This window comes from Salvelinus fontinalis, chromosome 2 (assembly GCF_029448725.1).
Source record: "Salvelinus fontinalis isolate EN_2023a chromosome 2, ASM2944872v1, whole genome shotgun sequence".
NCBI lineage: Eukaryota > Metazoa > Chordata > Actinopteri > Salmoniformes > Salmonidae > Salvelinus > Salvelinus fontinalis.
Genome location: NC_074666.1, coordinates 30573047 through 30600727, shown reverse-complemented (window position 1 = coordinate 30600727; position 27681 = coordinate 30573047). Strand labels below are relative to the sequence as shown.

Genomic DNA, 27681 nt, shown 5'->3' with positions numbered 1-27681 from the left:
TCAATAAAAATTACGCTAGAAGTAAAAAGGGAGATTGAAAAGTATTGATACATAAACACATGTAATAAAACAAAAGAAGGGGAGATGAAAAGTAATGACACATAAACACCTGTAATAAAACAAAAGAAGGGGAGGAACATGAATGCCCTTCAAATGTGTAGCAAAATAATCATAACAAATGTATGTCAAATGCCCAGCTGCAAACATCAGTCATGTGATGCAGAAAGCCAGGGATTTGAGTTAAAGCCTCTGGTGGGTTACGTGGATGGGGGAGGAGGCCTCTACCTCTACACACACACAGACACACAGACACACACCAAGAGGAAAAACACAGTTATGTGATTGGAATTTGTATGCCAGACACAGAGTTAAGTCTGTTTAATCTTCTTTCATATTTATCAAACAGACACACACACACACACACACACACACACACACACACACACACACACACATCTCACCATTCCCCAAAATATGTAATGCATACATCCTTTATCCCACAGTGCAATAATATTTAACAATACAAAACAAAACCCGCAAATCCTAAAAATGTAAAGCAAGGAATGAAGAAATATCAGAACGAGCGATGTCAGAGAATATAAATATATATATAAATATACACCCAATCCAAGATGGCGTAGGAGTCGGACGTGTGTTTGTCTTGTCCCCTGTAAACAGTCGGTTTCGTCGTTTTTTTTCGTACAGTTGAAATCGGAAGTTTACATACACTTAGGTTGGAGTCATTAAAACTCGTTTTTCAACCACTCCACAAATTTCAAAACTATAGTTTTGGCAAGTCAGTTAGGACATCTACTTTGTGCAAGACACAAGTAATTTTTCCAACAATTGTTTACAGACATATTATTTCACTTATAATTCACTCTATCATAATTCCGGTGGGTCAGAAGTTTACATACCCTAAGTTAACTGTGCCTTTAAACAGCTTGGAAAATTCAAAAAAATGATGTCATGGCTTTAGAAGCTTCTGATAGGCTAATTGACATCATTTGAGTCAATTGGAGGTGTACCTGTGGATGTATTTCAAGGCCTAACTTCAAACTCACTGCCTCTGCTTGACATCATGGGAAAATCTAAAGAAATCAGCCAAGACCTCAGAAAACAAATTGTAGACCTCCACAAATCTGGTTCATCCTTGGGAGCAATTTCCAAACGCCTGAAGGTACCACGTTCATCTGTACAAACAATAGCACGCAAGTATAAACACCATGGGACCACGCAGCCGTCATACCTCTCAGGAAGGAGACACGTTCTGTCTCCTAGAGATGAACGTACTTTGGTGCGAAAAGTGCAAATCAATCCCAGAACAACAGCAAAGGACCTTGTGAAGATGCTGGAGGAAACAGGCACAAAATGATGTATATCCACAGTAAAATTAGTCCTATATCAACATAACCTGAAAGGCCGCTCACCAAGGAAGAATCCACTGCTCCAAAACCGCCATAAAAAAAGCCAGACTACGGTTTAAAACTGCACATGGGGACAAAGATCGTACTTTTTGGAGAAATGTCCTCTGGTCTGATGAAACAAAAATAGAACTGTTTGGCCATAATGACCATCGTTATCTTTGTGGGGAAAAGGAGGCTTGTAGGCCGAAGAACGTGAAGCACGGGGGTGGCAGCATCATGTTGTGGAAGTGCTTTTCTGCAGGATGGACTGGTGCACTTCACAAAATAGATGGCATCATGAGGCAGGATAATTATGTGGATATATTGAAGCAACATCTCAAGACATCAGTGAGGAAGTTAAAGCTTGGTCGCAAATGGGTCTTCCAAATAGACAATGACCCCAAGCATAATTCCAAAGTTGTGGCAAAATGGCTTAAGGACAACAAAGTCAAGGTATTGGAGTGCCCATCACAAAGCCCTGACCTCAGTCCTATAGAACATTTCTGGGCAGAACTGAAAAAGCGTGTGCAAGCAAGGAGGCCTAGAAACCTGGCCAAAATTCACCCAATATATTGTGGGAAGCTTGTGGAAGGCTACCTGAAATGTTTGACCCAAGTTAAACAATTTAAAGGCAATGCTACCAAATACTAATTGAGTGTATGTAAATGTCTGACCCACTGGGAATGTGATGAAAGAAATAAAAGCTGAAATAAATCATTCTCTCTACTATTATTCTGACATTTCACATTCTTAAAATTAAGTGGTGATCCTAACTGACCTAAAACAGGGAATTTTTACTAGGATTAAATGTCAGGAATTGTGAAAAACTGAGTTTAAATCTATTTGGCTAAGGTGTATGGAAACTTCCGACTTCAACTGTATATATTTTCATCTCACTTTCCAACTATGATCTAAATATACTTTCCTGCAACCCGCCTCACCCAATGTGGTACGGATCTGCTATTTGTATACGTTATAACTGGAACCTCCATCAGAAGCTAGCCAGCTAACTAGCTACTAGCTAGTAGTCACTGTTAGCCACGGCTAGAGGTCTTCACCTTTAGCTCGGACACCAGACAGCTTTAGCTCGGTCAATACCTGCCAGTCTGCACAGCGCGATATCAACCCAGAGCATATCAGACTGCTTTTCTCCACCACATCACCGGATTCCTGCCGCAAGCTCTAGGCCATTGCACCAGATCGTCGCAGCTAGCTAGCTGCAACTGAGTGGCTACTGCTGTCTAACGCCTCTGTCCCAAAGCAAGCATCAGTTAGCCTTGAGCTAGCCTCGAGCTAGGCCCATCTCCTGGCTAGCCGAAGAGGTATACCCGCAAATTTGTGGGCTACAATACCTCTTTTGCCAATTGGCCTGGACCCTATATTGCCGACACGGAGCCCCGCCGATCCATCACGACTGGTCTTCCGATGTAATCGTCCGAAGTGGTTTCAACAGGCCTTTCCATTGCGATGTCGCCGAAGACCCAGCTGCTATCCCCGGCCCGCTAGCATTCTGAACTGCGTGCCTCCCGCTCGCTTAGCATAGTAGCGACTACCGATAGGCTCCCTGACTCACCTATTGCTGCTCATTGGACCCTATGATCACTCGGCTACACATGCCTCTCTCTAAAGTCAATATGCCTTGTCTTCTGCTGTTTCGGTTAGTTATTATTGTTTTATTTCACTGTGGAGTCCCTAGTCCAGCCCAACATGCCTTGGATAGCTCTTTTGTCCCACACCCCACACATGGGGAGACCTCACCTGGCTTAACTGGTGTCTCCAGAGATGCAAGCTCTCTCATCGTCACTCAATGCCTAGGTTTACCCACACTGTACTCACATCCTACCATACCCTTGTCTGTACATTATGCCCTGAATCTATTCTACCACGCCCAGAAATCTGCCCCTTTTATTCTCTGTTCCCAAAGCACTAGACGGCCAGTTCTTATAGCCTTTAGCCGCACCCTTATCCTGCACCTCCTCTGTTCCTCTGGTGATGTAGAGGTTAACCCAGGCCCTGTAGCCCCTTTCCAGAAATAAGTCTCTCACTGTTGCCGCTTGGTACAGACCCCCCTCAGCCCCCAGCTGTGCCCTGGACACCATATGTGAATTGATTGCCCCCCGTCTATCTTCAGAGTTCGTACTGTTTGGTGACCTAAACTGGGATATGTTTAGCACCCTGGCCGTTCTACAATCTAAGCAAGATGCCCTCAATCTCACACAAATTTTCAAGGAACCTACCAGGTACAATGGTAAATCTGTTAACATGGGCACCCTCATAGATATCATCCTGATCAACCTGCCCTCTAAATACACCTCTGCTGTCTTCAACCAGGATCTCAGTGATCACTGCCTCATTGCCTGCGTACGTAATGGGCCCGTGTTCAAACGACCACCCCTCATCACTGTCAAACGCTCCCTAAAACACTTCAGCGAGCAGGCCTTTCTAATCAACCTGGCCCGGGTATCCTGGAAGGATATTGACCTCATCCCGTCAGTAGAGGATGCCTGGTTGTTCTTTAAAAGGGCTTTCCTTACCATCTTAAATAAGCATGCCCCATTCAAAAAATGTGGAACAGATAACGCCCATTTTGAATCCCACCATACCTTCTCCACTATGAAATCTGGTTTCTGAGCTGGTCATGGGTGCACCTCAGCCACGCTCAAGGTCCTAAATGATATCATAACCGCCATAGATAAAACACAGTACTGTGCAGCCATTTTCATCGACCTGGCCAAGGCTTTCGACTCTGTCAATCATCGCATTCTTATCGGCAGACTCAATAGCCTTGGTTTCTCAAATGACTGCCTCGCCTGGTTCACCAACTACTTCTCAGATAGAGTTCAGTGTTTCAAATCGGAGGGCCTGTTGTCCGGACATCTGGCAGTCTCTATGGGGGTGCCACAGGGTTCAATTCTCAGGCCGACTCTTTTCTCTGTATATATCAATGATGTCGCTCTTGCTGCTGGTTATTCTCTGATCCACCTCTACGCATTCTGTATACTTCTGGCCCTTCCTTGGAAACTGTGTTAACAAACCTCCAAACGAGCTTCAATGCCATACAACACTCCTTCCATGGCCTCCAACTGCTCTTAAATGCAAGCAAAACTAAATGCATGCTCTTCAACAGATTGCTGCCCGCTTAGCATCACTACTTTGGACGGTTCTGACTTAGAATTTTTGGACAATTACAAATACCTAAGTGTCTGGTTAGACTGTAAAATCTCCTTCCAGACTCACATTAAGCATCTCCAATACAAAATTAAATCTAGAATCGGCTTCCTATTTCGCAACAAAGCCTCCTTCACTCATGCTGCCAAACATACCCTCGTAAAACTGACGTTCCTGCCGATCCCCGACTTCGGCGATGTCATTTACAAAATAGCCTCCAACACTCTAATCAGCAAATTTGATGTAGTCTATCACAGTGCCATCCGTTATGTCATCAAATCCCCATATACTACCCACCACTGTGACCTGTATGCTCTCGTTGGATGGCCCTCGTTACATATTCGTCACCAAACCCACTGGCTCCAGGTCATCTATAAGTCTTTGCTAGGTAAAGCCCCACCTTATCTCAGCTCACTGGTCACCATAGCAACACCCACCCGTAGCACGCAGTCCAGCAGGTATATATTTCACTGGTCATCCCCAAAGCCAACACCTCTTTTGACCGCCTTTCCTTCCAGTTCTCTGCTACCAATGACTGGAACGAATTGCAAAAATCACTGAAGCTGGATACATATCTCCCTCACTAACTTTAAGCATCAGCTGTCAGAGCAGCTTACCGATCACTGTACCTGTACACAGCCCATCTGTAAATAGCACACTCAACTACCTCAGCCCCATATTGTTATTTATTTTTTTGCTCTTTTCCACCCTAGTATCTCTACTTGCACATCATCATCTGCACATCTATCACTCCAGCGTTAATGCTAAATTGTAATAATTTCGCCACTGTGGCCTATTTATTTCCTTACCTCCCTAACCTTACTACATTTGCACACACTGTACATACATTTTTATATTGTGTTATTGACTGTACATTTGTTTATCCCATGTGTAACTTTGTGTTGTTGTTTTTGTTGCACTGCTTTGCTTTATCTTGGCCAGGTCGCAGTTGTAAATAAGAACTTGTTCTCAACTGGCCTACCTTGTTAAATAAAGGTGAGATTTTGTTTTTAAAGAGGATGGTGTGTATAGACAGTATGGACAGTATATGAATAGAAAAGGTGTGTACAGCAGTAGTTATATAGGATGAGCATTGACTATAATACAGTATATAAAATGTGCTTAACCAGTTACATAATAAATTGTATGGACTCAATCTGTTACTACATTATCTCAATAAATTGCATGGACTCAATCTGTTACTACATTATCTCTGTACCCCACACATACATATAATTGTAAGGTCCCTCAGTCAAGCAGTGAATTTTAAACGCAGATTCAACCACAAAGACCAAGGAGATTTTCCAATGGCTATTAAAAAAGGGAACCTATTGGTAGATGGGTAAAAATAAAAAAAATTAAGTAGACATTGAATATCTCTTTGAGCATGGTGAAGTGAATTAATTATACTTCGGATGGTGTATCAATACACCAAGTCCCTACAAAGATACAAGCGTCCTTACTAACTCAGATGCCGGAGAGGATGGAAACCGCTCAGGGATTTCACCATGAGGCCAATTGTGTCTTTAAAACAGTTACAGAGTTTAATGGCTTGTGTAGTTACACAATACTAACCTAAATGGCAGAGTTAAAGGAAGTAAGAATGGATGCATGCATGCCATTCTAAAGTGTGCATCCTATTTGCAATAAGGTATTAAAGTAAAACAGCAAAAACTGTCCTGAATACAAAGTGTTATGTTGGGGGCTATTTCAGCACAACACATCACTGAGTACCACTCTTCATATTTTCAATCATGGCAGTGGCTGCCTCATGTTATGGGTATGCTTGTCATCAGCAAGGACTAGGGAGTTTTTTATGATAAAAAGAAACAGAATAGAGCTAAGCACAGGCAAAATCCTAGAGGAAAACCTGGTTCAGTCTGACACTGGGAGACAAATGCACCTTTCAGCAGGACAATAACCTAAAACAAGGCCAAATATACACTGGAGTTGCTTACCAAGCCAACATTGAACATTCCTGAGTGGCCTAGTTACAGTTTTGACTTAAATCGGCTTGAAAATCTATGGCAAGCCTTGAAAATGTTTGTCTAGCAATAATCAACAACCAACTTAACAGGGCTTGAAGAATATTTTAAAGAATAATGTGCAAATATTGTACAATACAGGTGTGCAAAGCTCTTAGAGACTTACCCAGAAAGACTCACAACTGTAATCACTGTATTGACTCAGGGGTGCAAATACTTATGTCAATTAGATATTTCTGTATTTCATTTTGAATACATCTGCTAACATTTCTAAACACGTTTTCATTTTGTCATTATGGAGTAATATGTGTAGTTGTGTGAGAAAAAAATTTGATTTGATAAATTTTGAATTCAGGGTGTAACACAACAAAATGTGGAATAAGTCAAGGGGTGTGAACACTTTCTGAAGGCACAGTACATAGGGCAGCAGTCTCTAAGATGCAGGGTAGAGTACCGGGTGGTAGCCGGCTAGTAACAGTGACTAAGTTCAGGCCAGGGTACTGGGCGGAGGCCGGCTAGTAGTGACTGTTTAACAGTCTGATGGCTGTTTTTCAGTCTCTCGATCTCAGCTTTGATGCACCTGTACTGTCTCCGCCTTCCAGATGGTAGCAGGCCGTGGCTCGGGTGGCTGAGGTCCTTGATGATCTTCTTGGCTTTCCTGTGAAACCGGGTGCTGTAGATGTCCTGGAGGGATGGCAATGTGCCCCCAGTAATGCATGGGGCTGACCACACCACCCTCTGGAGAGCCATGCAGTTGCGGAAGGTGTAATTGCCGTACCAGGTGGTGATACAGACAGGATACTCTCAATGGTTCATCTGTAGAAGTTTGTGAGGGTCTTAGGGGCCAGGACAAATTTCTTCAGCCTCCTGAGGTTGTGAATGGACCATTTCAGGTTGTCAGTGATGTGCACACCGAGGACCTTAAAGCTTTTCACCCTCTCCACTGAGTCCCGATGATGTGGATGGGGGCATGCTCTCTCTGATGTCTCCTGAAGTTCACGATCAGCTCCTTCGATTTGTTACTAGCCTCTTAAAGTACTTCATGATGGCAAAAGTGAGGGCTACGGAGTGATAGTCATTTAGTTCAGTTACCTTCACTTTCTTGGGTACAGGAAGAATGGTGGACATCTTGAAGCAAGTGGGGACAACAGACTGGCAGATGGAGAGATTGAATATGTCCGTAAACATTCCAGCCAGCTGCTCTGCCCATGCTCTGAGGAAGCGGCTTGGGATGCCGTCTGGGCCGGCAGCCTTGCGAGGGTTCATTCACCTCTACCTCTAGACTCTCTCTCTCTCTATTGTCCAGCCCCTCCAACACTACTGTCCAAACCATCTGCACCAGGCTCTCTAGTAACCCTAGAGTAAACACTTAGGCTAATTTAATGTAAATTTGTGTTTGCTAGTGTGTACGTTGTGCTGTTGACAGACAGGTTGGTTACATTTGCAGACATTTGCAGATTTCAGATGGTGGTGATAGCAACCCATTAGACTATGAAGCTTTTTCTCACAGGATCAGCACTATGGAAAGATTCTATACATTTACCCAAGAGTAAGATCAGAACCACGGACAGAGTCTAGAGATTAACCCTGGAGTAAAATCAGCTCCTATGGATAATGATGCTTCCATAGGCTATATAATCCCACCTAAGGGCTAGTCCATAATGACACGAGTCATGTCCCCTTGAAAGAACAGTAGCACTCACTACTGGCTCCATGGTCTGGGCTCAACATAACGTTGATGTTAGATGTGAAGTGAGGGCAGCATGTTACAGATGGTAAATATGAACTCTAGCCGTCCATCTGATGGTGGACTGCAGAATCCAGGTCAGACATGCTCCCCCACCCCAATGCATGTGCCATGCCCCCTCCCCTCCCTCCCCTCTGCAGATTACTGATAATGGCCCCCGAGCATAAAGCCCATATTAAAGATGGCAATATCTATAATCTCCCAATGGGGAGAGGACTAAAGTGGAGGGGTGGAGTGGTGGAGGGGGGAAAGGCAGGCTGAGAGCATGGGGGGGGGGGGCAGGACCACCCCTCTTTAGATTAGGGGCCTGGGGGCTGGAGGGGTGAGGGGGGTTAAAAGAGGGGTACTGGGCAGTATCGAGTGCGGAGTGAGTGAGAGGGGGGGGGGGGTCAACCAGCCCACTCAAAGCCTGTCACAAACAGACACACACCACACACACACACACACACATGCCACAAGCGGAATTTAGGGCATGCTCACACTGGGTGGAGACAGAGGGGTTGCCATGGTGGCACTGGCATGTGACAGAAAAATATATACACAACATACTATGTGTGAATATAGTGTGTTAGTTGTATTTTGAGGGGGTGAACTGGGGGCAAGTGACTTCCATCCAAGTCAATGGAAGGATAAACCATCCGGACCATTAATTAACAGCCAGGTCACCTGTGATACAATTCAGTATTCGACGTCCATCCATGTCTGAGGACGCCAGGAGATAATGTGGACACCGGCCACTAGGGTCAACAGTTAGCTCTGTTACCTTCAAGTAGGTTTAGATTTTGCTAGATAGAGTGTTGTGGACGGGGATGGCAAATGGGCGTAATTATCTGAATGATTCCAAAGGTTCCTAGGCAATTTTTGAGATTTTTGTTTTTAAGCCTATCCCAAACCTTAACCTTTCAGAGTTAATGCCTAACCTTAAGATTTCAGAGTTAATTCCTAAATGTTTAATTTTTAAGTCTTTTTTGTTGTTGTTGTATTTTACTCCCTTTTTCATTTAGGATCTTATCTCATCGCTGCAACTCCCCAACGAGCTCGGGAGAGGCGAAGGTCAAGTCATGCGTCCTCCGAAACATGACCTGCCAAACCGCGCTTCTTAACACCCACCCGCTTAACCCGGGAGCCAGCCGCACCAATGTGTCGGAGAAAACACTGTTCAACTGACAACCGAAGTCAGCCTGCAGGCGACCGGCCCTCCACAAGGAGTTGCTAGACCGCGATGAACCAAGTAAAGCCTCCCCTGTCAAACCCTCCCCTAACCCAGATGACGCTGGGACAATTGTGCGCCTCCCTATGGGACTCCCGGTCACAGCATGGGATCGAACCCGGGTCTGTAGTGACGCCTCTGCGATGCAGTGCATTAGACCGCTGTGCCACTCGGGAGGCCCATTAATGCCTAAACTTAACCTGAGTTAATGCCTAAACTTAACCTGAGTTAATGCCTAAACTTAACCTTAAACACTTTGAAATTTGACGTTTGTAACAACTTCGAAATTTGATATTAGATAACCATGGATGAATGTCTAATTCTGACGTGAGACTGTGAGAGCTGGTTGTTAATTAATGGCTCAAATGGCCTTCCCATCTCCATTTTGTGGAATCATGAGCTGCTTCTCAGAAAAACAGTCAGTCTGAATGGATCAAATCATTCAGCCAAAACATTCTAGCATCCTATTTGACTGTGTATTGACTGCCAGCCATTAATGTACTATGTCATGTTAACACATCAACAAACCCCCTTTCAGTCAAATTCAGTCCAAAGCATCTGAGTTCAGTGTTGACCTGGTATATGGTGACACCAGTAGAACTGGGAGTTCGGTCCTAATAAAACACAATAAGGAAAAACAATAGAAAATATGTATAATGAAACGCATCCATGTCCCCTCATTCATTGAGGTGTTTTCATTGCAGTGCATTGGAGCCTGTTAGTGGTGTTGGTAGAGCTGAGCCCTGGCTTGCTGGCTGGTTGCAGGAGTGAGTGTGCGCAGAACACACTGAGCCACTATTTTATGCAGCCTGCTTGAGAACGAGCCATGAATATGTATGTCGGAGAGGCAGAAGCCATTGCCTATGCAAGACTTCATTATGCATAATACAGCTGGTCTACGCCTCTCCGGTGTGCGCGCGCATGCACAAACATACACACACACACACACACACACACTCACTCCACACACACACACACACGCAAACAATCGTATCATGTGTTAAACACAATCCACACACTGATGAGCTGGTAAAAAAATGCCCACACCCCCACATTCCCTTTCACATACACACCATCAAACTCGCAGTCCCTGAACCAAACCAAACCAAATGCATAATGCTTTCTCCTCTTCTCCATCTTCCCCCTTTCTCTCTCTCTCTCTCTCTCTCTCATTCTCTCTTTAACCCTCTGCTCATGTGCATACACATCAGTGCTCCCTCTGTCTCAACCCCCATCCTCTTTTCTCTCTCTGTCACACATCATGGAGCACCTCTTCCCATGGAGACAGATGTAGGATCATTTTCAGACTGACTGGAACTCCACTTCCTCCTCTCCTTCCATCCATCTCCCTGTGCTCTTCTCCTTCTCCTCTATCTCTCCATCCATTACCTTCCGAACGCTAGCTAGCTCACATCTTGTTGCGTCTTACAAGAAGACTTTTGATGTTGTATGCCAACATGTTTGCATTTAGAATATTTCGCTCTCTCTCTCTGTCTGTCTGTCTGTCTGTCTGTCTGTCTGTCTGTCTGTCTGTCTGTCTGTCTGTCTGTCTGTCTGTCTGTCTGTCTGTCTGTCTGTGCATGTGTGTGTGTGTGTGTGTGCGTGTTATGAGAGCAAGTAGGGGGAGGGGAAGTACATACAAATTAAAAGAAGAGACAGGGAGATGGAGGTAGGTGTAAGCTTATGAATAATCCTTAGGGGTCTGGCATAAGTAGGTGGTTGGTGTGGGGTGGGAAGATGTGAGGGCTGGGCTGGAGGGTTGTTGGGGGTTACATCTAATCAAGGCAGGGGTTTTGCCCCCCTGCTTTCTGTACACCATATACCCCATCACCCCCCAGGCCCGTGCTNACCCCCATCCTCTTTTCTCTCTCTGTCACACATCATGGAGCACCTCTTCCCATTGGAGACAGATGTAGGATCATTTTCAGACTGACTGAACTCCACTTCCTCCTCTCCTTCCATCCATCTCCTGTGCTCTTCTCCTTCTCCTCTATCTCTCCATCCATTACCTTCCGAACGCTAGCTAGCTCACATCTTGTTGCGTCTTACAAGAAGACTTTTGATGTTGTATGCCAACATGTTTGCATTTAGAATATTTCGCTCTCTCTCTCTGTCTGTCTGTCTGTCTGTCTGTCTGTCTGTCTGTCTGTCTGTCTGTCTGTCTGTCTGTCTGTCTGTCTGTCTGTCTGTCTGTCTGTGCATGTGTGTGTGTGTGTGTGTGCGTGTTATGAGAGCAAGTAGGGGGAGGGGAAGTACATACAAATTAAAAGAAGAGACAGGGAGATGGAGGTAGGTGTAAGCTTATGAATAATCCTTAGGGGTCTGGCATAAGTAGGTGGTTGGTGTGGGGTGGGAAGATGTGAGGGCTGGGCTGGAGGGTTGTTGGGGGTTACATCTAATCAAGGCAGGGGTTTTGCCCCCCTGCTTTCTGTACACCATATACCCCATCACCCCCCAGGCCCGTGCTGCGTCAGTGAAAAAGTGTGCTACTTCAGCAGTCCCCTGGGACCAGCTCCCCCTTACATCAAAGCAGCCAGTTTCTCTCTTAATGTGAATATCAAATCTGTAGATCACAAGTCCCAGCAGTCTGCATAAAACTGCCCCTCCCCCAGCCTTTAATTCTGCCTAGTGATGAGGGGGAGAAGGAGGAGTGTGTTTGAGTGAGTGAGAGAGAGAGAGAGAGAGAGAAGTAGAGAGAGAGAGAGAGAGAGAGAAGTAGAGAGAGCGAGAGAAGGAGAGAGAGAGAGAGAAGGAGAGAGAGAGAGAGAAGGAGAGAGAGAGAGGAGGAGAGAGAGAGAGAGAGAGAAGGAGAGAGAGAGAGAGAGAGAGAGAGAGAGAGAGAGAGAGAGAGAGAGAGAGAGAGAGAGAGAGAGAGAGAGAGAGAGAGAGAGAGAGAGAGAGAGAGAGAGAATCGATTTGACAACCACCTGCCAGAACATAAACATTTCCTCAAATACAGTAAGACCCGAGGTGATAAAAGGCTTGGACACCTCACCTGTCATCCGTCAGATCGCATGTAATTGACATATTTCATTCCTTGAATCTCCATTCCTTATCCATTCTAATCGTCTAATGCATTTTTATTCGACATAATTATCCCATTCGGGTAGGCTACATTGTGACGACGGGTTGAGAGAGGAGCGGAAGGATGCAGGGGGACTGAGACGAATAGGAAAGCAGATGTGCCATGATAGAGGTGTAAGATCCTATCGCTGAAGGCTCTATGGCTCCGCTCCGCGCGCTCTGAGATCCGCTGCGCTCGCCCTGCCAGCCTCACCACTGCAACGCGCCACTTACACCAGCTGCAGTAACGTTCACATCTCACAATACTATTACAAAGTTAGGTAGGCTTAATCACCATTACACCGCGGTAAAACGTACATTTCAGAGTTCCTCATTAGAGGCAAGGGCAACCCCGGCCAATGCCATAGAAATCGATTTTTTCCCCATGCACTCACTCCATGCACAAAAGTTTGCGGGATGATTTTAAAGGATTAAAGTTTGAAGGATTCTTTGGCCTCAAAACGAAAACAATAACAAAAGCAATAGTGCAAACTGTATACACCATATTATGAATAGGTTAATCATATTGACTCATTAATGAACCCAGGACACAGAGCACAGACTTAGGCTATTCAATTAGCCAAATAAACGTGTTAGAATTAGTATATAGCTTACAACAGATAATCGAAACGAAAATGTTATTGTTCATAAATGTACGAATGCAATTTGACAAGAAAATTAAGTGAGTAGGCCTAGGCCTATGCTAATGCCTGAGGCTAATTTAAAAATAAAGGCAGTGCATTCATTCATTCAGTATTATTCAATATTTAAAAAAGTGATTTATGAGCATATTTGACTACAAAAATAAAACCAGGCAATTATCTATTGGCACCCTTCTGTCCTGTTACCCGCTTTGCTGCTCTGTCATTTGGGTGATGCGGCAGATCGCAACGCTAATTGCGCAGCTGAGGGGAGAAGGCAGCTGGGGATTTGGGCTAAAATAGAGAGAGACCAATTTTGCATGTTTCAGTTTTCTACGAGGGAGGACAGGAGAGGGAGGGTTGGGTATGGAGGGGAAGAGGGTGACAGTAGCCTAGGAGCTTATGACAGGGGAGGGAATGCCTTATAACCACATATATTTGGATTAATTGAGCTCAATTTCGAAATGCCATTGACAGGACTATTTTATTATATTTATTTTATTTTAATTTCATAATTATAAAAAAAATCAATAGACCAATACATCCTTAGAAATTACACTGAAAATACAAACTGCTTTACAACAATTATAGCATTTCTGAAATCAATACATCATTAATTGTTAATCATTCTAGGCAATAAATAATTGAAATGTGTGTGCCTGTGTTGGATTATCATAATTTGTATTTGGTCAAAAATAGAAAACGGGTGGTCAGATAAATAAATTCCATATTGACAAAATTGTCTATTTCCCATCTTCAATAATGAAATGTAGCGCTATAATAGTCGTAAAATATCCTATTTCATTTAGCTTAATTGGTTTTAACCCTAAAGATGCAATGACTGTTCATCACCTAAAGATATAGAAAATTAATACTAATTAATTACACAGCCATTTGGACTAAAATAATGTCTCTTTGATTTGTTTCTTTCATTTATGTAGGCTAATTGACCAATTATGTAACCCATGTCTCGCTGTAAGTAATTCGCTAGCCCACTGAATTGGGTGTTTTTGCGTTGTAAAATGGGTCCAAGTATGTACGGGAAAATATTCAACAAAAATTCGATGTTTAAATGCAACATATTAAAATGAACCATTTAACAATAACAATTGCCTTCAAATAATTGGTCACGGTTCAATTATACACATAAACCTTGTAGCAAACAGTCCCAATGCAATGCAGAGAGGGAGGGCTGTCCCCTTTCCCACACACACACAGAGAGAGAGAGAGAGAGAGGCGAGGAGAGTGAGAGAGAGAGAGAGAGGAGAGAGAGAGAGAGATGAGAGAGAGAGAGAGAGAGAGAGAGGGAGAGAGAGAGAGAGAGAGAGAGAGAGAGAGAGAGATGAGAGGAGAGAGAGAGAGAGAGAGGAGAGAGAGGAGAGAGGAGAGAGAGAGAGAGAGAGAGAGAGAGAGAGAGATGAGAGAGAGAGAGAGAGAGAGAGAGAGAGAGAGCGAGAGAGAGAGAGCGAGAGCGCGCAGCCAGGGTTCAGGTGGGCTATTAGAGGGAAACACGCCTGGGCTTGTCCACATTCACCCACACATCTGGGGTCTTCTTTGGTCAAATAACTTAAGATCGAATTAAATAGATCTAAAAAGACATTTGGATGCTGGTATGAGAACATTGTGCCTTTACTTAACTTGACTTTTCATATTATTTTAATTGATATGCATTCAGGGAGACATTCAAATGCTTGAATGGTCCACATGTACTTACACCCAATTACCTAATTAAATAATTATTAACACAAAACAGTCTAAATAAAAGTAGGCGCCAAATGTGAGCTTGTATCTTGGGTTTGCCCTTCCAGTATTGACAGACATGTCACATAGGCCTACATATCAATACATAAGAAGAACAAGAACAGATCTGCCCATCCTCCAGGCCCATGACATTTATGAAATTATAACTCATAAATATGCATATACATAACTCCAAACAGCCAGGCTAAACAAAGGACTACACACTAAGATGCTGTTGAGTTTCTGTGTTATTTTCAACGCAGATTTGCAGGATTATTATAATACACTGTAATAGCAAGAGAGATCAGTTTGGTAATTCGTTCGGGATTTGCAGCCATATTGAATCAGCCTTTGAAATGTGAGGATTTTTCCCAGTCAAAAACAGAAAGCACTTTATATAAATCATTAAACGAAAAATAAACTCATAATGTCCACAAAATAAACGAGGAAATTCTGAAAAGAGTAATTTCATTTTCATTATGGGGTAATTAATTTGGGTGTAATCATTTGTCTAATAAGAAGCCTTTGGTTTGTTACTTCATTTTTCAACATGGCAACTACTCATTGACAGACACGGACTCTTGCCAAAAATCTCCTCAAGATCACCGCACAAAAATCACCACAGCACAACTCCAGAACAGTGCGCCTGTGTCCACAGCCAAGCGCGTATAACACATTCACAGACAGACCCACAAACGGACACCAATAGGCCAAACAACCACAGCAAAATGATTTACTAACACTGAAATAAAATTATAAGAATCGATTTCAACAAATACTTTGCACAACATGTACCCATGGGAGTTTTGACCACTAAAAAAAGTCAACAATTCAGGCATTTCAAGAGCTGTTTTCATCTCCCTCTCCCACCTCGTTCTCCCTATCCAGCCATTTTACATATTCAGAACTCTCGTTGGTATAATGCGAAAACAAACCGTGCTATCAGCACCATCTGCGGCATCACCGACCGGTGCACACGGCCACACATCGACAAAAAATATATATTTCACACCTAAAACACCTCTACGTGCATCTTTACAATGGGCCTATGCATTTTGTAGACAAAGTCATTTACACTTCATTTTCAAATCCAATCTCTCCTAATTCCATGGCTTCCAATGATGGCTACATCAACGCAGTTGTTCTCCTTCTACATCTCCATGTTTCTTTACAATTATTGGTAATTATTACAGTACTTTTGATCAGGATATAATAAGTGAGACACTCACTGGATTTAATTTATTAAGGTAATACATAAAAACAGTGTGTCTTACCTTCCCGGAGAGAGTACAGCAGGAGTAAAGTTACAAGCCACATGCCATAAATAGCAGGTATATTTTTCAGGAATGTTTGGCAATCCTGGCAAGTGTGCAGCGCAGTTTTTGGCCAGGCGAGTCTCGGTGCTGGACTGGCGACTATGCTCCCCGGCGGTCTCTCCAGCCCTGCTGCCCGGATAACCATCGCAGGGAAATGAGAAGCGCCTGAGCCCCGCCCACGTCCCCTCCCTTCGACGTGACTACAGAACATGCAAGCGAAGCCTCCCTTCGTAGTCTAATGAGACACGGTCAAAATATACGTCACACGCCAAATGGAACCGCGAAGGGTCGAGGTGAGTTGAGGATATTCGGTGACTTTTCGGTGGAAAGGAGGGAGTGTGCTCTGGATTGACGCGGACAGGTGGATGGCTACTGTCTCTGACACACAGGTGAGCGCGCCCACCTGTGCACCACACGGACTGAACTGGCCTTTTCTCTCGGCTTTGGATGGATCTACTCCAGATACCGTTGGATACTTTGAAACCAAATCACTATAATCAACAATATTACTTGTCTGTTTATTTATGCATTCACTGGATATATATACGGTTGGATATAGGACTCCTGAATCGCATAGTGATTTAAAATGAAAGCACGTCTCTCTCATCTTTCCTCTCCCCGGCAACGGAGCACGCGCGCAAATTCATGCAACTGAAAGCTCTCTCTCTCTCCCATACATGCACGCATGATCAAACAAATACACACACACACACACACACACAGACACACCGACAGACGGAGAGACCGAGAGACAGAGAAATAGCGAGAGAGTGATGGAGAGACTTGAGAGATCCCTCTGTTTGGTTGAGCCAACTGAACGTTTACATACAGACCAATAGCCTGCACTTGTTTTTTTGGCTTTCACCATATCACCACCCCCACACGTGCTGATATCGACTTGCTTGCATAAATTCAAATGATTGATTGCACTGCACTCTTGCCATCATAGGACCAATATGCTCATATGACTGATGACCAATGAAGGACATTCCAGTCTAAAGAGGCTCAGCGGCACACTATGGCCTAGAGTTTATTGATGTGTACACAGATTTGCAAATGTTATCACAGGTGCAGCGAAATGCTTGTGTTTCTAGCTCCAACAGTGCAGTACTGCCTAGCATGATTTAAAAAATAAACACAATAAACACAATACACACACAATCCACTGAGTGAACAAAACATTAGGAACACCTTCCTAATATTGCGTTCCACACCTCTTTGCCCTCAGAGAAGCCTCAGTTCGTTGAGGCATGGACTCTACAAGGGGTCGAAGCCGTTCCACAGGGATGCTGGCCCATGTTGACTCCAATGCTTCCCACAGTTGTGTCAAGTTGGCTGGATGTCGTTTGGGTGGTGGACCATTCTTGATACACACAAGAAACTGTTGAGACTAAAAACCCAGGAGCACTAGAGTTCTTGACACACTCAAACTGGTGCTCCTGGCACCTACTACCAAACCACGTTCAAAGGTACTTAAATAGTTTGTCTTGCCCAGTCACCCTCTGAATGGCACACATACACAATCCATGTCTCAATTGCCTAAAGGCTTAAAAATATATATTTTTTACCTGTCTCTTCCCCTTCATCTACATTGATTAAAGTGTATTTAACAGGTGACATCAATAAGGGATTATAGCTTTAACCTGGATTTACCTGGTCAGTCTGACCTGTACACTCAGTGTATATATTCGGAAAGATTGACTTTTCCAAATTTTTGTTACGTTACAGCCTTATTCTAAAATGGATTACATTTTTTTTAAAGTCCTAATTAATCTACACACCCTATTATGACAAAGCGAAAACAGGTTTTTAGACATTTTTGCTAATTCATAAAAAATTAAAAACAGATACAGATACTACCGTTCAAAAGTTTGGGGTCACTTAGAAATGTCCTTGTTTTTGAAAGAAAAGCTAATTTTTTGTCCATTAAAATCCACCCGGAAGGCCAAAATAACATAATATTAATCAGAAATACAGTGTAGACATTGTTAATGTTGTAAATGACTATTGCAGCAGGAAACGGCAGATTTTTTATGGAATATCTACATAGGCGTACAGAGGCCCATTATCAGAAAACATCACTCCTGTGTTCCAATGACACGTTGTGTTAGCTAATCCAAGTTTATCAGTTTAAAAGGCTAATTGATCATTAGAAAACCATTTTGCAATTATGTTAGCACAACTGAAAACTGTTGTCCTGATTTAAAGAAGCAATAAAAATGTAATTCTTTAGACTAGTTGAGTATCTGGGGCATCAGCATTTTGGGGTTCGATTACAGGCTCAAAATGGCCAGAAACAAATAACTTTCTTCTGAAACTCATCGGTCTATTCTTGTTCTGAGAAATGAAGGCTATTCCATGTGAGAAATTGCCAAGAAACTGAAGATCTCGTACAACGCTGTGTACTACTCCCTTCACAGAACAGCACAAACTAGCTCTAACCAGAATAGAAAGAGGGGTGTGAGGCCCCGGTGCACAACTGAGCAAGAGGACAAGTACATTAGAGTGCCTAGTTTGAGACACAGACACCTCACAAGTCTTTAACTGGCAGCTTCATTAAATAGTACTCGCAAAACACCAGTCTCAACGTCAACAGTGAAGAGGCGAGGAGTGGCTTTGGGAAGAAGTCTCTGAATATCCTTGAGTGGCCCAGCCAGAGCCCGGACTTGAGCTGAAAATAGCTGTGCAGCAACACTCTCCATCCAACCTGACAGAGCTTGAGAGGATCTGCAGAGAAGAATGGGAGAAACTCCCCAAATACAGGTGTGCCAAGCTTGTAGCTTCTTACCAAGAAGACTCGAGGCTGTAATTGCTGCCAAAGATGTTTCAACAAAGTACTGAGTAAAGGGCCTGAATACTTATGCACATGTGATATTTCATTTATTATTATTCTTTATACATTCGCAAAATTTTCTAAAAACCCGTTTTTGCTTCGTCATCATGCGGTATTGTGTGTAGATTAATGAGGGGAAAAAATCTATTTAATCCATTTTAGAAAAAGGCTGTAACGTAACAAAATGTGGAAAAAGTGAAGGGGTCTGAATACTTTCAGAATGCTCTGTACATATAATGGCGTGTAAAGACATTATCAACAGTATATGAATAGAAAAGGTGTGTACAGCAGTAGTTATATAGGATGAGCCATGACTAGAATACAGTATGTATGTATAAATTGGGTAAAACAGTATGTAAACATTATTAAAGTGATCAGCGTTCAATGACACTATGTACATAGGACAGCAGTCTCTAAGGTGCAGGGTAGAGTACCGGGTGGTAGACGACTAGAACAGTGACTAAGGTTCAGGGCAGGGTGACTGTTTACCGGTCTGATGGTCTGAAGATAGAAGCTGTTTCTCAGTCTTTCGGTCCCAGCTTTGATGCGCCTGTACTGTCTCCGCCTTCTAGATGGTAGCGGGGTAAACAGGCCGTGGCTCGGGTGGCTGAGGTCCTTGATGATCTTGAAGCTTTTGACCCTCTCCAATGCGGCCTGTCAATGTGGATGAGGGTGTGCTCTCTCTGCTGTCTCCTGTAGTCCACGATAAGCTACTTAGTTTTGTTGACATTGAGGGAGATGTTATTTTCCTGGCACCACTCCGCCATGGCTTTCACTTACTGCCTATAGGCTGTCTCATCGTTGTTGGTACCAATGTTGTGTCGTCAGCAAACTTGATGATTAAGTTGGAGACGCGTGTAACCACGTCATCATGGGTGAACAGAGAGTACAGGAGGGGGCTGAGCATGCACCCCTGTGGGGCCTCCGTGTTGAGGATCAGCGTGCAGAGGTGTTGGGGTCGACACGTCAGGAAGTCCTGGACCCAGTTGCACAGGGAGGGGTTCAGACCCAGGGCCCTGAGCTTAGTGATGAGCTTGGAGGGCACTATGGTGTTGATGGCCTAGCTGTAGTTGATGAACAGCATTCTTGCATAGGTATTTCTCTTGTCCAGGTGCAATGGTGATTGCATCGTCCGTGGATCTTTAGGGTTGATATGCAAATTGTAGTGGGTCTAGGGTGTCGGAGAAGGTGAAGGTGATATGGTTCATAAGTAGCCTCTCAAAGCACTTCATGATGACAGAAGTGAGTACTATGGAGCGATAGTCATTTAGTTCAGTTACCTTCACTTTCCTGGGACACAGGAACAATGGTGGACATCTTGAAGCAAGTGGGGACAACAGACTGGGATATGGAGATATTGAATATGTCCGTAAACGATCCAGCCAGCTGGTTTGCACATGCTCTGAGGACGCAGCTTGTGATGCCGTCTGGACCGGCAGCCTTGCGGGGGTTAACACGCTTAAATTACCCACTCACCTTGACCACGGAGAACGAAACCACACAGTCCTCATGAGCGTCGGTGGCACACATCGGCGGCTCAATGTTGTTTTCTTCGAAACGGGCAAAGGTGTTTAGCTCGTCCGGGAGCTAGGCATCGGTGTCTGCAACGTGTCTGGTTTTCCCTTTGTAATCCATGATTGTCTGAAGTCCCTGCCACATACGTCTCGTGTCTGAGCCGTTGAGTTGTGACTCCATTTGTCCCTGTACTGTCGTTTTGCCTCTTTGATTGCCTTACGGAGGTCACAGCTAGTCTGTTTGTACATGTTCCCAGTCTCCTTGCCATGGTTAAATGCCGTGGTTCGCTCTTTCAGCTTTGCGCGAATGCTGCCATCTAGCCATGGTTTTTGGTTTGGATAAGTTCTAATCGTCACAGTGGGAACATCATCCTCTATCCACTTCCTGATGAACCCTGTTCCGAGTCAGTGTATACATTGATACTATTCTCAGTGGTGACCTGGAACATTCTCAGTCCGCGTGATCAAAACAATATTGAAGCATAGATTCCAATTGATCAGACCAACGTTGAACAGTCCTTACCACATTAACTTTTTGTTTAAGTTTCTACCCATTAGTAGGGAGGAGCAGAATGAAGGCATAATCTGATTTGCTGAAGGGAGGGTGGGGTAGGTCCTTATAGCTGTCCAGAAAGGAAGTGTAACAATGATCCATGGTCTGTGTTGCGCGTGTAGCACAGGAGATGTGTTGATAGAATTTCAGTAGCGTTTTCCTCAGATTTCCTTTATTAAAGTCCCCAGCTACAATAAATGTGGCCTTAGGGTATATGGTTTCCAGTTTGCACATGGTCAGGTTTAGTTCCTTGAGAGCCGTCATAGTGTCGGCTTTGAGGGAAATATACACGGCAGTGACGGTGACTGAAGAAAATTCTCTTGGGAGGTAATGCGGTCAGCATTTGATGGTGAGGTACTCCAGATAGGGAGAACAAAAGGACTTAAGTTCCTGTACATTACCACAATCACACCATGATTTGTTAATCATGAAACAAACCCCTCTGCCTTTCTTTTCCCCAGAGAGTTCTTTCTTCCTGTCTGCTGATGGACGGAGAACCCCGCTGGCTGAATGGACAGGGACAATATATCCGGAGAGAGCCATGATTCCGTAAAGCAGAGTATGTTACAGTCCCTGATGTCTCTCTGGAAGGAGATCTTCGCCCTGACCTCGTCCACTTTATTGTCCATGGACTGAACATTAGCGAGTAATATACTCGAAAGTGGTGGATGGTATGCATCCACCATTTCCGAGTCTGAGTAGGGGTTGGATGGAAAAACCTCATGTTATGTTCAATGTTGAAAAGAATACAGGGGCAGAGGAGGTGCAGTGGACTCTTTAATAAGGTGTGTGTGTGTGTGCCTATTTGAGAGAGAGTGTGTGTGACCGGAGTGACTGGAGTGTTATAAAATGTGTGTGTGCAGTGGTGTAAAGTACTTTAACGTACTACTTTAGTAGTTTTTTGGTGGTATTTGTACTTGACTTTTGGTATCTGTACTACAACTTTTACTTAACTACATTTCTAAAGAAAATAATGTACTTTTTACTCCATACATTTTTCCTGACACCCAAAAGTACTCGTTAGATTTGGAATGCTTCGCAGGACAGGAAAATTGTCTACTTCACACACTTATCAAAAGAACATCCCTGGTCATCCCTACTTCCTCTGATCTTGCGGACTCACTAAACACATGCTTCATTTGTAAATTATGTCTGAGTGTTGGAGCATACCCCTGGCTATCTGTAAAAAAACAAGAAAACGGCGCCATCTGGTTTGCTTTATATAAGGATTTTTTTATTATTACTTTTACTTTTGATACTTAAGTATATTTTAAACCAAATGCTTTTAGACCTTCACTCAAGTAGTATTTTACTGGGTGACTTTCACTTTTACTTTAGTCATTTTCTTTTGTAATGGGTTGAAGAACAAAGTCACAAAAAAATGTGCTTAAGTAGTACTTTTTTTCCACATATTGTAGCAGTAGTTAGTCCATCAGTCCAATAGATGGTGCTGTTGCACTGTGGTAGTGGGGGAAGTAACAAGTTATAGCCAAGCGCGCGTAACATTCCTCAGAAAGTTTGACTTTTGTGTCCGTTTTTCTTTATCACTACAGCTATATTTTTAGTGTCAAACTGAGTAAGTGAAGAATGTGATTGAGGGTGAATGAGAGGGTATGTTAATTTTATGCTTTATGCTTTGGGGCGGCAGGTAGCCTAGTGGTTAGAGCGTTGGACTTGTAACTGAAAGGTTGCAAGATTGAATCCCTGAGCTGACAAGGTACAAATCTGTCGTTCTGCCCCTGAACAAGGCAGTTAACCCAATGTTCCTAGGCTGTCATTGAAAATAAGAATATTTTCTTAACTGACTTGCCTAGTTAAATAAAGGTCAAATTGATTTAAAAAAAATGCTAGATGTGGTAAAAAATCACATAGACACTTTTGAGTTTTTCTGAGTAAATGTACATGATTTCCTGGAAGTAATTTCATAAAGAATCCATTTATTTGAGGTCTCTGAGTTCGTTTGACATGTTATTGGTTCTGTGTAAAATTGTACTCACAAGCTGGTAAAATGGCACCATGCATGGACTTTAGTGCAGGCAGTGTGGGTGCAAGAGAGGGAGGCCATTTCATGGATGCACAACTGTTTTGAAGCTGAATGTACATTTTTATCAATTTTCTACATGTATAGCAATATTCAGACACGTCAGTTGTTTATCTTTATCTATAAGTGTTTCTATTGTGTGAATAAGGAAATCTACTGTAGGTAAAGTGCACTTATATTGTGTAAGTTAATATGTGCACTTGTATGTGAATTCATGTTTTGTTGTCATTACTTATCGATCCATTGAAATGAATTAATAACTAAATATTCTAAATTAGATAATTGAATAAGAAAAGGCATATTAGAAAATAGATTGCCAGAACTGTCAAGACGATAACGTTTTTGTCCGTTTCTCTTTCTCACTAAAGAGGCCACCTTCAGATTCAGTCTGAGGCTGGTAACAGTATCTTTACTTTCACTCAATTATGACCATTGCGTACTGTGCCTTTCAGAGAATATTTCTCACAGAGAAAGTGAGAGAGAGGGAATGTTCTTCTCAGCCCCTGGGTCCTCCATGATGACTTATTTACTCAGGAAAAGTTAGCCAAGCACAGAGCAGTCTCATTCATTGATGAATGTGCTTTGTCAGCCTGTCCCGTAAGCCTGTCTGCATTGTGAGCGGGCATCATCGCTTTGGCCTGCTTTTGCCACAACTGCATCTTTCCATATCATCCCCATCTCATCCTGTACCTGACAATAACACCCAACCCGATGCTGCACTCCACTAACCTCTTGCATGGAGATCAATCATTCAACTTTATCCCACCTCATCAAACTAGCTCCCCCGACCTACTGTACACTACACCTGCTCAAATGCCCTCTTCCTCTGCTTCAAAAGCTGCCATCCCCTCAAACAGTAACCTTGTTCCCAGGTTAATTGCGCATGGGCGCAGGCAGAGGTCTCATGCCCTTAAGGGACTCAGTGGCCGTGCCCCCTCAGATTTCTACTGTAATGTTTTTTTGTTAAGTATTTCAAATACATTACAATTTTTGTTTCTCTGTGACACTACTTGCCACCTACACATTTTATGAAGATGGCTTTATCTTGTCCAGATAGGTTCCCAATCTCCCAACCTCATAACTAGCTACCAAGAAGCCATTTCAGGCTATCAATAAAGTTAGAGTAGCTAGCTTGTCTAACTATCTTAGCTGGCATTCCTTTTGGCAAGGTTGGTAGACTTTAGAAAAGCAAGCAATTACTAAACGTACTGAATAGGACTCACATTTCTTTAAATCTTTTACCCAGATTTTAGCAGAGATGCAGAGAAACATATTTAGTTTCTTTGAAAAAAATAACCACCAGTCAGGAGGATACAGACAGCTCAAGATGTACGCTTAGATATGCAGAAAAATAAACATATTTTTGACATAGAATTAAGCATAATAATTATGGCTCTAGATTCCAGGGAAAATCTATTTCAGGTGTTTGAGAACATTTTTAATTCTCCAACTTCCACCCTCCAGCCATCCTCACGTACTTTGTGCCCCTTTAGATTTTTTGGGGTGCATGCTGCCCCTGGGTGGCGGTGTCTGATCGACGAGATAAGCCTACATCATAAATGTATCACTATGGAAGGTAAACAAAATAAGCTATTTTCCCCAATAACTCACTTACCCAGGTTAGGCCTTCTGATTCATGTCTTCCTGAACAAAATCTGCTACATGGTTGAAATGTGCATTGTATTTAACCTAATGCCGATGCTGTCTGATTATGAAACGGTGACCTTATTTATAAATCCCTCTAGATTTAACCTGAAAATAGACGCGCCGTTACTAGGCCAATATTTCAACAGAATAGGCGAATAGCCTTCTTCCCAATTAATTCAAATTTAATATATTTATCGATATGCATTTCAGCATCTCCCTAGTCTCGTATATTGCAGGGGTCAAAGTGAGATAGCCTGGTAGGTCAGTGCTTGACCTGTCGCCAAGGTTGCTTTTTAAAGAAATGGTATCATTTTTTAAAACTCCACTGCATCTTACCTGTATCAGTCAGGTCGAGTCTCTAGGCTTATTGTGAAAGGGGGGCGAGACAAATGTTTTGAATTCAAGTTTGTTCGTTGTGATTGCAATTTTACTCAACTAATTGAAACAGATTATCTGTGTGACTTAAATGCTTTCTAACAATTTGGAATGTGCATAAATTGCCTCTTGGGACTTGCATACAAAAGCTTGCTGGGGTTCTAGTTGGTGGCAGTTGCCAGCCTGGCAGTAGGCTATACTGAGACGAGAGCTTCTTTGAGACAATTTGTTTATTATTGCTGCCGCCCTCTGGTTGAAATCTCTATTGCACCTGGACCATACATTCTGATGTTTTGGCATCAATCAATTGATCCTCGTTTTAGACATACTTTTTAGACAATGCTCCAAATTCACGCAGAAATCCAATTCAAATGTATAAATAAACCATATACCGAATTGAAGACCAGAATATTGTGTCGAGGGCAAAATGCAAATTCTGTAGTAAGCCTAGGTCTATACCACTTGGATTGACCTTGCCTCAATCCTCAGCATCACCAAAGAAACAAACAAAGCCAAAAATGTTTAAATTATGATAATTATTTATTGTTATCTGACAGTTAACACACATCACACTTCATATTATTCCTACATTAGTAATCATAAAGATGGTGGTCTCTCATCTTGACACGGTATTGACGTAATAGGGTTGTCCTTGGGCCATATCATGGCTGTCTCTGGTCAATGTCTGGAACAAAACCTATAAGAACACATTAGAGATGTCTCATAGCTCACATGAGCAGTCAGGGTATAATATGTCTATACTCTAAAGCCAATAGATGGGTTATATTACAAAACAAAGCGTTGCTGGGTCAGATGGTCTGGTTGTCTGTCAATACAACATTACATTACCTTGTTTCAAGATTCAGCTGTGTTCACAGGCCTGTAAACAAGACAAAAACAAGACAAACCATTGAAACATGGACAGTGAGACAGTGTATGTTTCATAGGGTTGTTCCATTTGAATTCAATCCCTTTTTGACTGCACCCCTTTTGATTTTAATGAAACGTTCCATACATATTTGCCCAGTGTAGAAGTGGTCAGAAAGTTACTTCTTGGACCAAAACATTTAGGAGAAAGAGGTGTGCGAAGTTGACAGATTTTGCAATCCCCACCCTACCATGAGACATCCATGTCTTCATCACTGGAAAAGATAAACGGCTGAGTTTGATATCATTTAAAAACTTACAAACAGAGTTGTCAAACTATTTTATAATTTTTAGATTAATAACTTTTTAAAATTATCCTTTAATGTCAATTATCTAAAAATGTGTCAACTTTGATTTTTGTAATATTTGCATATTCTGTAGCTTAGACCCTATTTTACATAATCTGAGGTATTTGTGTTGTGCCCGCAATTGGTTGAGACACAGCATACTCTTGAATACAGGGTGGGTGACAGACCACTGCAATTTAGCTGAATTGCTTTTTTTACTTCCAATTACTACCACAAAGATGGCCGCCGGGCCAACCACCGTTGATAATCAATTTACAGTGCATTCGGAAAGTAGATTATATAAAAAAGGGTCTAAACTAAAACATATGCAAAAACATAAAATCGGAGTTTACGTGTTTTTAGATCACCGACTTTAAAGGTTAAAAAATGTAAATTCTTATTCAAATTCAATTTTTTCAAGAAATTGTAAAATAGTTTGACAACACTTTTTGTTTCCAGTGATGAAGACATGGATGTCTCATGGTAGGGTGGGGTATGCAAAATCCATCAACTTTGAGCCCCTCTATCTCCTAAATGTTTTGGCATTCAGGTCCACCAAGTTACTTTCTGACCACTTCTACCATGGGAAAATATGTATAGAAAGTTGTGTTCAAATCAAAACGGGTGCAGTCCAAAAGCTATTGAAATTAAAAGGAACAACCCTACACTGTATGTGTGAAACACTTGTACAGGAGGTGTTTCTTTTCATGTTGAATGTTTCCTGTTTTAGCACTGATGAGATAAAGGATTGTGTCCCTTCCAACAGCGGAGCTTCTTACCTGTGTCAGCACAGACGAGCACAGTCAGGCACTCACAGTCAAAACACACACACACACACAGGTTAGACTAAACACAGATAGAGTGCATGTATACTGCGGCTGTCTGTGCTCTCTGACACACTTAGTTCAATGTTTTATTTTAACAGTATCTCAAAAAGCATGCAGCAGTGGATAATGTGAGGTACAGTATTGATCCACTACCTGGCTAAGGGAGTTACAGTGTCTTGCGAAAGTATTCATCTCCCTTGGCATTTTTCCTATTTTGTTGCCTGACAACCTGGAAATAAAATAGATTTTTGGGGAGTTTGTATCATTTGATTTACACAACATGCCTACCACTTTGAGGATGCAAAATATGTTTTATTGTGAAATAAGACAAAAAAACAGAACTTGAGCATGCATAACTATTCATCCCCCCAAAGTCAATACTTTGTAGAGACACCTTTTGC

At 42.7% G+C, this 27681-nt stretch overlaps 1 protein-coding gene and 1 long non-coding RNA gene across 9 annotated transcripts in view; one reads left to right on the top strand and one right to left on the bottom strand.

Annotated features, from left to right (window-relative positions):
- The window catches only part of LOC129816352 (cell adhesion molecule DSCAML1-like), an 87232-nt gene extending 70771 nt beyond the window's left edge, over nucleotides 1–16461 (bottom strand). For 7 of the 8 annotated variants that reach the window (XM_055870753.1, XM_055870761.1, XM_055870779.1 and 4 more), the window contains exon 1: nucleotides 16235–16442. In XM_055870753.1, the coding sequence (XP_055726728.1) occupies nucleotides 16235–16421 (187 nt within the window). In that variant the 5' untranslated portion in view covers nucleotides 16422–16442. Of the gene's footprint in view, nucleotides 1–16234 lie in introns of all 8 variants that reach the window. The other variant, XM_055870808.1, reaches the window with a different exon arrangement.
- A 13-nt stretch (nucleotides 16462–16474) lies between these two features.
- Nucleotides 16475–25648, top strand: LOC129816388 (uncharacterized). Its single transcript, XR_008753547.1, has 3 exons — nucleotides 16475–16665; nucleotides 17505–17745; nucleotides 21638–25648. It is a non-coding gene; the product is annotated as an uncharacterized LOC129816388 (long non-coding RNA).
- The last annotated feature ends 2033 nt before the right edge of the window (nucleotides 25649–27681 follow it).